Source organism: Podarcis raffonei, chromosome 13 (genome assembly GCF_027172205.1).
Source record: "Podarcis raffonei isolate rPodRaf1 chromosome 13, rPodRaf1.pri, whole genome shotgun sequence".
In the NCBI taxonomy this organism is placed as follows: Eukaryota; Metazoa; Chordata; class Lepidosauria; order Squamata; family Lacertidae; genus Podarcis; species Podarcis raffonei.
Window position 1 is genome coordinate 42,144,085 of NC_070614.1, and position 12,205 is coordinate 42,156,289.

The window sequence follows — 12,205 nt, forward strand, 5'->3', positions numbered from 1 at the left end:
CATGAGGAGGTGAATCAGGTCTGCTGCTCTTATTCTGCCCCCAAAGCACTTTTTTTATTTCTTCTTTTGCATTAAGAGACACCACAACCACCGCGAAAGATTTTCAAAACCTTCCAAATGCCTGCCAAATATTGGGATGAATCAACATGCAGACTTCGGAAACGAAGGGTCCTAGCTCAGTAGTAGAGCATCTGCTTTGCACGCAGACGCTCCTGACGGCTCAGCATATCTGAAACTCTGGAGAACCAGTGCCAGTCAATGTGGACGGTACAGAGGTTGCCGGCGACCGGTGGTCTTTCTCTGTAGAAGGCAGCAACTTTCTCAAACTTTCTTTTCCAGGGAAGTGCGGCTGCCCAGAGCACGCTTAAGCAATAGCTTCCCCTGCTGGCATGTTTCGGCATCACTGGAAGGGAGGATGTATCCGAATTTTAAGCACTGAAATTAAGCGATGTGCTCTCTCAACGTTAAAATGACGCACGGTGGGGCAGGGGGCGCTCATTGCAGCGGGTAAGTTAAAAGTCATTTAAAGGGAGAGGACATCTGATCACGAATCTCCAAAATCTAGTTTTGTCCTGGGAGAGAAGGGGTGTGTGTGAGAAAGAGAGAGAAATAAAATACAACAATCCCTTCAATAACCATTTCAAAATTCAGTCCAAAACTAGATTCTCAGTTCCAAGACAGACAATACAAAGACTGATAATTCAAAGACTGATTATTCAATAATATGTTTTATATATTCTATGAGCCGCCCAGAGTAGCTGGGGAAACCCAGCCAGGTGGGCGGAGTATAAATAATAAAATTATTAATTATCATTATTATTAAGGAAAGAAAGAAAGAGTCCCTAGCAGGTAACTAAGTTTTTTGTTTTTTTTAAAAAGCCTCTTGTTTTATGTCCTAGATTTTGATTCCTGAGGTGCTTTCTGGGTAAATTGCCTCCCTGTTCCCATCAGCTACTGGTTCATCCTAGAATCATAAAATTAAAGAGTTAGAAGGGACCCCAAAGGATATCTAGCCCAACCCCCTGCAATCCAGGAATCACTGCTAAAGAATCTCTGACAGGTGGCCATCCAACCTCTGATCAAACACCTCCAGTGAAGGAGGTGCCAGCAGAAGACGTGAGATGTGCCTGGCCAAAGCCGTCCCAGACCCAGATGCTGAAACTTGTTCCCCATCGGCAGTGATCGTTCCCACCTTCTCTTCCCTTTCGGATTGATATTTGAGGCTCATCAGTTGCTGGTGACAGATACACAACCTGCATTGCACTGATCACGTTAAGGCTCTGGGCAAACCAGTCCCCCATTGGATAGAAGCAGGATCCCTAGCTCCACCTCCCGGAAGTTGATTGGATAAGCGCATTCCCTCTTTTACCTGCCCGGTTAGCCTAAGGAGCAGAAGGAGAGGAAACCTGCCCTAAGAAAGTTTGCTTGCTGCTGTTTTGAAAGTAAAACAGCTTATCCTTTATTTTAGGATCCGTGCTGAAATTCCTTTATCTTGCCAGGTTACCAATGGCGAGATTAAACAGGTTTTGTTTTATAGTCTCTGTCCTCTTCCTTACGCGCGCGCAACTTTGCCTTTTCTGTGCTGCATATAAAATCCCAGTAAACTTAATCAGGTCTTCATTTTGGGAGTCTGCTATGATGGACGGGTCTGCAAACAATAAAATGTGCACTGTAAGGGTTGCAGAGATTCCATTTAATCCCCCCCTTTTTCCCCCTGTTCTTTCTTTCTCCACACACAATCAATTGCCCTTTGGGAGTTATTTTATTTTATTTTTACTTTTTATTTACTAACGATAGTGTAATGAGTTCATGGGTGCAAGACTAAATTCTGGATCAAGCTAGTGTTAGAATTTAATTAAGGCTTGTGTGTTAAAGCCGCCTTTCATACTTCCACATCTAAGACTCTAATCAAGACCCGTGTGTATTAAGCTGTGTGTTAGACATCCCTTTAATTCTAGGAAATCAACACGCCTCGCCTTAGCCTTTATTTTACACAAACACACAAAGTTTCTAGTCCTCATGTTGAGAAAGAGATGCTTGACAAGGTGGGGAAACCTTCGGTGATTTCGTAATGTTCTGCGCTGCTGACTCAGGAACCATCCCTGGTATTTCCGGTTGCTCTGACTTGGCAGCCGATTCGTGAGTCATTAACTCTCTCACTCCCCGCCCATTGCCCTATTGGTTTCCTTGTTTTCATAGCCAGCGATGGTGTCAGAGCAGACGGGACACATCTTGACACAAGGTGAGTACTGAGAACTCCAGGGGTTAAAATGTGTATTTGTGGTGCAAAGTGCCCTGTGCCCTAGGACCAAGGAGTTGGGGTAAGGAAGGGTGGGGTGATAATGATGTAGAAAAGAATTATATCTCTATGAGGGGTAGAATACAGTGCCCAGAATTCTTTGGGGGAAACTCTGTGATTTAAATGTGCTTTATATCTATGGTGTGTGCGCAGACGCAGAAAGAAGGTTTAAGAAATTGAACCTTTCTCTGCTTAACGGTGTATGTCAGACCAGGGTGTGTTTCCAAGAATAAATTTTATTGAGTATTTATCATGATCTGATTACAGGAAAACCAAACAGCTTTGGCTACAAATGAGCATTCATACTGATGTGTTTGCTGGGAGGTTAGATGGCATTGGGTCCAAGCAAGTGTCATCCCACACTTTCCAGAGCATTTTCCCCATCACTTTCCTTCACACCAAAAGTCCAATCTTTGAGGGAAGCTGGTTTGTGGCACAAGACCTCCCAATCCACTATAACTGTGTGACTTGAGTTTGCTGGTTTTTGACTCAATCCCACTCAAGAATAGTGACAGTCTGGAAGCACTCAGAGTGGTTTGGAAAAACAACTGAGTTCACCCGCACAATCCATGTAAAGCACTCCTATACAGATAACAATCATGACCCTCCCCTCTCTGGAATGCTGGGAACAGTGATTTTTAAGGGGTCTGTCTCCCAAGGATTCTCAGGACCCTTAACTGCAGTTCCCATGATTCTTTGCGGGGGGAGCTGTGGCTGTTCATGCGGTACAAAACTGCTTTAAATGGATGGTGTGGATGTGTCCAGCAAAACAAGCCTTCCAGAACAAGAAATACCTTGAAGCATTGCTGATAGATAGGGATGGAGAGGAAGGAAGGAACTCCATCACTTCAAGGATGAAGAGAACATAGGAAGGTGTTCTTTGTTGTACAAGGACCAGGGGTCCACATAGCTCAGCATGGTCTGCACTGCCGGGCAGGAGCTGTCCAAGGTTTCAGGCAGGGGACATTGCTAGTCCTACTTGGAGATTGAATATAGCATCTTCTGCATGCAAGGTAGATGCTGTTCTGCTGAGCTATGACTTTTCACCATACAAGAGGGATACAATACACAGTTTGTCTGTGTTGCTTCCTATACCCCGATGTTAGTTCCCACGGTGGGAGCAGGAGGAACATTGTTAGGGGCTGGCTCAAGGGGGGGAAAGACCCAGATCTCGTCTGCTTCGCCCCATATCCACTGCCCCTTCCCTCCTCTTTTTAAAAACAAATGCTTTTTCAAAAGGTTTCACATACAAGCTGGGAGTGCCCCCAGAGTGCAAAGCCAGTAAGATCCCATATAGACATCCCCTTAATTTGCCCACAGGCAACTCATACAATTATGTGACATGGGTCTGTGCTCCCAGTCCTTTAAGTACCAACCAATGTCCGGGGGGGGCGCGGCAGCATGGTGTATTCTTCCATAGCCCTGCACACCAAAAACCAAATCTATGAGTTACATTTTTCAGCCAAAAGACCATGACAACTATACAGAATTTGCTACAACAGGTAGTGATTTGATGGCCACCAGCTCGGATGGCTTTAAAAGAGGATTGGGAAAATTCATGGAGGATATCAATGGCAACTAGCCATGATGAGTATGTTCTGCCTTCACTGTTGTTTGTTTCTTACCAAATAAAATCACAAATGTTGCTGGTGGCAAATCAGCAGCTGCAGCCTAGACCCCAGCTGTGTTCTCAGTTAATATTTTTGAGGAGCAGTTTTGAAAGCTGCCTATATTAAGCAGGGAAAAGATCCCCAGACCCCGTTTCTATTCCTGGTTGTGTTAACCCATCTGGCTCTAATATGATGTAAAAGTAGTGATAACAACTTTAAGTGACTTGTCAGTGAGTGGAGGCTGACTAAGCCACACTTGAGATGTTGTGCTACAAATCGCCCCAGGCCAGGGTTGAGTCAGAGGCTGGAAATATGTAGTTTGGTTTGTTCCTCCCTGTGTCATCTGCGAAGTTTTCCTTGAAAGTGTCCTTGATTCCTTGTCATGCTGGGCTCTCTGTATAAAAGCAGAGCAGGACAGATTGCTCTTGGCAGAGGGAGTCTGGCCCAGTTCGCCAACTCAGGTAAGGCTTGCACTTTGACCTGATCCATGACAGAAGCAATGTAAGAGTCCTCAGGCTGGCCACATCTTAAAACTCAGCCACGGCTTGTGCCAAAACTTCAGCGTCAACCTGGGTAGAGCATTTTGGGGCAAGGAAATCTAGGATGTCTCTAGTCCCACTATTTACAAAGTTAGAGGTGGCGTTATTATGCCCATCACAGTGATTAAAAGCATGTGAGAAGGTTAGACTGGAGGAAAGGGGTCCTAGCCACAATCGCTATAGTCTGCCTCTGCTGTCGGGGGTGATATACCTCTGAATACCAGTTCCTAGAAATCGCAGGCAGGGAGAATGCTCTTGTATTCAGGTTTTGCTTGCAGGCCTCCTGAAGGGCCATTTGATCAGCCACTGTGAGGACAGAGTGTTGGATGAGGAAGACCCTTGGCTGGATCCAACAGAAATATTTTTATGTTCTTATTAAATACTTTGAGTGCCTCGACCGATCATCAGGAAGCTGCTTCGGAGTCCACCTGCTAGGGATTGCACCTTGCAGCATAGCACCTTCGGGACTTTCTATGGAGATAAAACTGTATTAAAATATAAATTTCAAATAAGCACTTCAGGGCAAATTCCACTTCCCAATAACCTTTAGAACTGTGGTTCCCAATGTGGGGCACACGTCTCTCAGGGGGAGCAATTTGAATTTTATGGGGGGCAATTTGGAAGCTTGTTTAGACCAAGTTAATGGCCTTTTAGGCTTCCTCCACGTGTATAGGACGTCACTTTTTGAATAATAAGAATTATATGTCACAGAGGGGCATCAGGATTTTAGAGATGCTTAGGTGAGGCATGGCCAAAATCAGGTTGGGAACCACTGCTTTAGGACCTACCTCGCCACACGATGTAGTAGGCTCCTGTTATGAGGACCCCATTGAGAATTTCCCTGACAACAACAGGCAATGATGTGGTTTCCAGTGAGAAGGGGCTTCTATTTTGAACTGGGAGGTGGTCAAGATGGGGCAGATTTCTGTGTACACCATTAAAGATCAGGGCATTGTCAAGTCATTAATTTGCCAATTTATTTTTACCATCCTTGGGGGCGCCATATTGTTCTTCCCACCTCAGGAACCAAGCCTCTTGAGACCACCTCCATCCTTCCTACCTCACTTGGCTACCATCCATCACCTGACAAAGAACAACAAAGGGGTCAGCAATGGCAGAGAGAGGCCCACGTCTGGGGCTGACCACGGCACTCCTCTTCCTGGCGGCCTGCTTGGCCATGGCCGGCGCGGAAAGTTACCAGAAGTTCTTGAGGCAGCACGTTGACTTCCCAACGACGGAGGCTCCTGACCCCCGGAGCTACTGCAACCTTATGATGAAGCGCCGTGACCTGGCCACCTCCCACCACTGCAAGCACCTCAACACTTTCGTCCATGCGGACACCTCCAAGATCCAGCTTGTTTGTGGCGAGGGCGGGGTACCCACCACAGGGGACCTCCGGGAAAGCAATGCCAGCTTCCCCCTCACGCTGTGCCAACTTCAGAAGGGCTCCTGGGCCCCGGACTGCAGTTACAAAGGGACCGATAACACGGAAAGGATCATCATAGCCTGTGAAGGGGGATATCCCGTCCATTTGGAAACCGAAGTCCCAGCTGATGTGGGGCAGGAGGACCTGTGATGTGTGGAGCCAGGAAAAGCAATCCATGTATTTCCATATATATATATTTGTCTCTATCTCATTTTCCCTCCTAACCATTATTAACTGAAAAGAAAATCTCACTTTAGTTCACCTGTTCCACTTTTATCTCAAGAAGAAAAGATAATTTATTGAATGTAGTCTTCAGATTTTTCTTTCTCGTTTTTCTCCTACCATTTCTTCCATTATCTAAGAATAAAATTCTCGCTTTTCACATATTTTATGTTGAAAATAAATAAAAAATAAGCTGAATTTGATAGTGACTTGCTTCCTTTCTTTGGTTTCAATATTGCATTGGGGTTAAAAACAACAACAAAGTTTTGGCCAATGAGCAGTTTCAAGAGCATAAAAAGAAGATTATCCTTGCAATGTACATCTATAAACTAGCAACGTTTCTCCCTCACGTGGAACTCAGGAGATCCCTACAACTTGTGTGTCTTGTGAGTAAACTTGACGTGAGTTTTCCCGCACACAGAACTCACACGATCTGTTGATGAAAACACCATTCCGAGGTTCTAATGCTTTTCCTGCAGGTTTCTTGATAGTACTTCAAAAAAACAGGGCTCGTCCGGGATTTGAACCCGGGACCTCTCGCACCCTAAGCGAGAATCATACCCCTAGACCAACGAGCCGTCCGCTTGCCGAAAACTCTGAAGGTGTCTTTTTCTGTTTTGGTGCCTCCTAGTGGCAACAGCAGTGTTTTCCTTCTCTGCGAAGTTGCTGCCAACTTTTTGCTGTCGTCGCTTTTAAAACGCAACCTCTTGCTAGATCAAAAACTTTCTTCCGCTCCGTGATTTTCCCCCCCTCATTTGTAACAGAGGTGGGAGAAATGCGAGCCTATCTGCATGGGCCAAGAGATGATTATTTAGGGATGAGATTGAACTGGATATCCTCCTCCACCGTTGTAGAAAAGCAAGACGCCTATTTTGGGTAGGGGGAATGCAGAAGAAAAATACAATGAATCCTGGAAATCCTGAGTTTAAACTCCAAGATGTGTTTTGAATCATAACACTGACTCACCCTAGGACTTTTTAAAATAAAAATGGGTTCCTCTGAACATGTACAGAATGCCTCCCCCACCCCACTAGGAGACCATGAAGAGGTTCCTGCCCCACCTGATCCTTTTATATTTCTAATGTTTAACGGGGCAAGCCTATCCGGCGGTGCATATTTACACGGAAGTAAATCCTTTTAAATTCCCTGGGACTTCACCACGGCTTACTCCTGAACTCAGTGATCCTTACTTCTGAGTAAAACATGCATAGCGTTGCACCGGGTCAACAGGGCTGACTCTTGAACTCAGCGATCCTCCTTACTTGTGAGTAAACATGCACACTACTTAACACTGTAAGTCGTCCTCCAGTTCCTTTTGCAGAGCACACAAAATTATCAACTTCTCTTGCCTGGTTTTAGTTCTCGGGATCTAATTTCCCTTCCAAACACACAACCCCAAAATAAAGAAGATGTAGGAGGATTGCGATCTAAATCGTAAAAAAACAAAAACCCAGTCTTACCATCCAGCTGCCTTGTTGCAGGACTGTGGGAAAGGAAGTTACTATATGCCCTTTTAAAAGACCATCAGATTAGAGCCCATTTAACCAGATTCAAAAGACTGGTAGCGACGACGAATATAGCAGCAGCACAACAATTTGGGTTATATAGATATGGCTGGAGACTTTACGAAGTTTATTGCTGGTGCAAGCATAACAAAGGCCCCAGCGAGATTTGAACTCGCGACCCCTGGTTTACAAGACCAGTGCTCTAACCCCTGAGCTATGGAGCCTTGTACACAAAAGCTGTTTAGTCCAATGCTCTAGAAAGGTTGGAGTCTAGAGGTTTCCGGGTTTTGCTGGACAGAAGGAAGTCTTCCAAATATTTTTCTGGCACATTTTTTTTATCACTCGGATGATAGATCCCGCGACACACAGTTGCTCCCCAGGGAGACTAGCAATACAACTTTTAAAACCACAATACAAAAATAACTTAATTAAAACTTCTTACTAGATAAACAGCAGAGCAGAGAGGAGGGGAATTGAATCGGGAAGGGAAAGCTAATAAAAATTAATTGGTAAAAGCAAAAACACACCAGAGCCGAGACCCTATCTTCTACAATATCACACACACACACGCAAATTATAATGTACTCAGTCATGTATATAAGTATTGCTTAGTACAGATTTATAAAACTTGCCTTAAAAACGTGTATAAAAATACTCAGATCCGTGGGCTAGCATTGCTTTCAGCGCAATCCTATGTAGGCTTACTCGGAAGTAAGCGCCACTTCGTTCAAGAGTTTGCTCCCTTGTACGTGAGTTTAAAATTGCAATTATTTTATTTTTCTTTAAACTCTCTTTCAACTTCATACCCACCTCTGTAGAGAACAGGGAGAAAACACCCATTCTGTTCACCGTCCATAACCAGTGATTTTATGCTATTTCCCCCAGCCAGCATGTCAAAGTGATTTCTTAAACGTAAGAAAAAGTTGGGCTCGTCCGGGATTTGAACCCGGGACCTCTCGCACCCAAAGCGAGAATCATACCCCTAGACCAACGAGCCAGCTGACGAGCCTGTTCCGCACCCTTTATTTAAAGTTGGGAAATTGGTTGCGTTCCACGTGTACGCGGCTGTTCTTTGGAGAACTGAACTTCAATGCCGCCTACTGGTGGGAATTTGGAGCTCAATCTAGAAGAGCGGCCAGAGATAAACGCTGCGTTTGAAGAGCTCGATTAGCTCTACCTCTGTAAATCGGCCTGGCATGTAAAGATTGTCCAGCAGCAATCAAACTCATGAGGATGATTTGCAAAATCAAGACCCTCCTTGGATAAATCTGTAAGATAAAGAGGCAGTGGGGTTGTAGCCAACGCTCGTCCTTCTCAGAGTAGAGCCATTGAAAGTCAGGAGTCAACGTTTGCCATGCCCATTAACTTCAGTGGGTCTGCTTTCAGTAGGATTAGCATTGGATATGGCTAATTGATGTATGGAAGTGAGAGCTGGACCATAAAGAAGGCTGATCGCCAAAGAATTGATGCTTTTGAATTATGGTGCTGGAGGAGACTCTTGAGAGTCCCATGGATGGCAAGAAGATCAAACCTATCCATTCTTAAGGAAGCCCTGAGTGCTCACTGGAAGGACAGATCCTGAAGCTGAGGCTCCAGTACTTGGGCCACCTCATGAGAAGAGAAGACTCCCTGGAAAAGACCCTGATGTTGGGAAAGATGGAGGGCACAAGGAGAAGGGGATGACAGAGGACGAGATGGCTGGACAGTGTTCTCAAAGCTACTAGTATGAGTTTGACCAAACTGCGGGAGGCAGTGGAAGACAGAAGTGCCTGGCGTGCTCTGGTCCATGGGGTCACGAAGAGTCGGACATGACTAAACGACTAAACAACAACAACATGGCTAATTGACAAAGAGGGGTCTTGCTTTTACAGATTTTTACAGATATTGCTTTTTAAAGATATATATATTTGTATATACACACACAGTCATATCTCATGTTACGTCTGCTTTATGTTACGTTCTTTCAGGTTACGTCCCATGGGGACCCCGAAGTACTGGAAAGGGTTACTTCCAGGTTTCGCCGTTCACACAAGCGCAGAAGTGCAAAATGATGTCGCCTGCATGCGCAGAAGCAGTGAATCGCAACCCACACATGCGTAAACGCACCACTGTGGGTTGCGCTCTTTTCATGTTGCGAACGGGCCTCCGGAACAGATCCCGTTCGCAACCAGAGGTACCACTGTATATATACACGCACACATCATTCAGCCCTGCACAAATGGAGCAAAAAAATTTGTAGAAATTGGGGTGCATGGAAACCAATCTTCCCATTGGACATGGGATAGTTTGAATTGAATTTCCTATAGATACTAAACGGTACCTGCAATTATCTGTCCGTTCTCCATATCAATGAATGACCCAACTGGCTTCTGGTGCCCTCAGCCAGATATCACTCTGTCTACAAATTCCTGGTGGGTCTTCCACAATATCAGGGGTAGGCAAACTAAGGCCCAGGGGCCGGATCTGGCCCAATCACCTTCTCAATCCGGCCCACGGACGGCCTGGGAATCAGTGTGTTTTTACATGAGTAGAATGTGTCCTTTTATTTAAAATGCATCTCTGGATTATTTGTGGGGCATAGGAATTCATTCATTTCCCCCCCCCCCAAAAAAAAATATAGTCCGGCCGCCCACATGGTCTGAGGGATGGTGGACTGGCCCACGACTGAAAAAGGTTGCTGACCCCTGCTCAATATCCTACACAGACACAGAAATAGTAGCGGCTCACAGCAGCTTACGGAGACAGTTGACATCAGGACATCAGGAGATCACTGCATCTTGTCTCAGTGGCCAGCCAGAAGTCCACAAGCAGACACTGTTTCCAGCAACTGGTATTCTGAGCTATCCTGCAGCAGCCTAATTTAGGTGGGGAAAGTCCGTCTGTTGTGGCCGTTGCTGTTGTTAAGCAAACTGGGAGTCAGAACCCTGTTGTCTTTACTGCAAACCACTAAAAGATCCCGATCTACTTTGTTTCCACCAACTCAGGCCTGTAAAACGGTAATTAAGAATTGTGTCTCTGGGGACGTGCAGAGCGCAACTCCCTCACCCATGTGTGAATCACCAGCATGAAGGGTGCCAACTTGAATGAAATATTTCGGGGGCCCAGGTAAGCCCCTCCCACATAACTGATCACATGACATGTGGCGCATGCACACTGTTTGAATGGCGATGCCCATCAGCTTTAGGGGGGGGCTGACTCCAGCTCCCATCACCCAACATGGTCCATTTTTGATGGGAGTTGTAGTATAAGATGCCATGGGGGTCCTCTGCTCATGATTTACAATATATTATTCCCTGTTGTTGTTAGTGAATCATTTGAATTGGTGCCGTTTTTTGTCATGTAAACTTTTTTCTGGTGTTGAGCTACTTCTGAGCACAGCTTACCCTGGAAAAGTGATGATGTTCTTGATGATGAAACACTACACTGTGTGCAGCTGAGTCAGGAGTAGCCACAGGTCTCCCCACTCCTGAGCAACATTTAGGTTTTCCTTGTAATTGTTAGTGAATCACCTTGAAAAGACGCTGGCTTTTGTTATGTAAACTTCCTGGGATGTTGAGGCATTTATCAACCACAGCTTACCACAGAATTAGCACGTGAATAAACCAATGCTGATGACATGCTATAGGCTGAGTGGTGCCTCAGAATTGTTTTATTATACTCTGTTTCTCAAATTTTGTTTGTTCCCAGCTCTGAATATTATAGTCTGATATTCTTTCAATTCAAAATACTTTGGGAAATAAACATTTATCCTTTGTATGCTTATGGATGTGTTTACATGTCATCTGTTTGAGCTATATAATAAAAGCCTAGGTGTCGTATTTACGGGGGGGGGAGAGAATTGTATAATTGGAAGGGGCTCTGAGGATGAGGAATAAGCAGCTGTCCCATATGGAGATCGAACCTGCAACCTTGGGGTGTGCATATGCTGATGGTAGAAATGATGTGTCTGTTCCTCCAACTTGTGGTTCTAGGGAAGGGGGACGAAACTCAAAGAATGAAAGCTCTAGCAGTTCACACTAGCAACGTTTCAATGAGGCCTCCGTAAAGGGGCAAGAGAGGGAATAATGATGTACACAGGGATCAGAGAATTAGGATTATCCCTGATAAATAGGGAGAGTTGGTTATATATGGGTCATTATACAGTCTGGACGGACACATTAAACCAGGGGTTGCCCAGGGACCCACCCCCAAATTATTTTCCATGGATCATTGTAAATTTGGCATTTGCATCCAAACATTTAAAGCACACACACAAATAATCCTGGGAACTATTTGCTAAGGGTGCTGGGAATTGTACTTCTGGGGGTGGATGGGAGGAATGATTATAGTTCACAGGATTCATTGGTGGAAGCCCTGTGTTTTATGCTTACATATATGGTGTGGGAGTGTTATGTACTGAGCTTGGATCCTAGAACAATAGACAAGTAAGATCCTAGAAGGCAGCAACCTGCAGGAGCCGCCCAATCCGGCTCCAGGAGGAAGTGAATCAGCAAGTCGATTGGCCTGCAGGAGCAGCCCAATCAGGCTCCAGGAGGGGAGTTGAATCAGCCAATCACACGGGACCCATTGTGTAAATAATCTATATATAGCCAGAGGTTTTGGGG

The 12,205-nt window shown here is 45.2% G+C and overlaps 1 protein-coding gene and 3 non-coding genes across 5 annotated transcripts; 1 reads left to right on the top strand and 3 right to left on the bottom strand.

Moving 5' to 3' along the window:
* Nucleotides 1–1,366: 1,366 nt before the first annotated feature.
* RNASE12 (ribonuclease A family member 12 (inactive)) lies at nucleotides 1,367–6,202 on the top strand. 2 transcript variants are annotated; one of them, XM_053362291.1, is made up of 3 exons: nucleotides 1,367–1,523; nucleotides 2,200–2,242; nucleotides 5,472–6,202. In XM_053362291.1, exon 3 carries the CDS (start codon nucleotides 5,560–5,562, stop codon nucleotides 6,022–6,024), a length of 465 nt encoding a protein of 154 aa, XP_053218266.1. In that variant the 5' UTR covers nucleotides 1,367–1,523; nucleotides 2,200–2,242; nucleotides 5,472–5,559; the 3' UTR covers nucleotides 6,025–6,202. The 2 variants fall into 2 exon arrangements, with proteins under 2 accessions (XP_053218266.1, XP_053218267.1); XM_053362292.1 differs by lacking the exon at nucleotides 2,200–2,242.
* Nucleotides 6,203–6,602: 400 nt separating this feature from the next.
* TRNAP-AGG (transfer RNA proline (anticodon AGG)) lies at nucleotides 6,603–6,674 on the bottom strand. Its single transcript has one exon. It is a non-coding gene; the product is annotated as a tRNA-Pro (tRNA).
* Nucleotides 6,675–7,752: 1,078 nt separating this feature from the next.
* On the bottom strand, nucleotides 7,753–7,825 carry TRNAT-UGU (transfer RNA threonine (anticodon UGU)). The gene has a single exon. It is a non-coding gene; the product is annotated as a tRNA-Thr (tRNA).
* Nucleotides 7,826–8,526: 701 nt separating this feature from the next.
* On the bottom strand, nucleotides 8,527–8,598 carry TRNAP-UGG (transfer RNA proline (anticodon UGG)). The gene has a single exon. It is a non-coding gene; the product is annotated as a tRNA-Pro (tRNA).
* Between the last annotated feature and the right edge of the window lie 3,607 nt (nucleotides 8,599–12,205).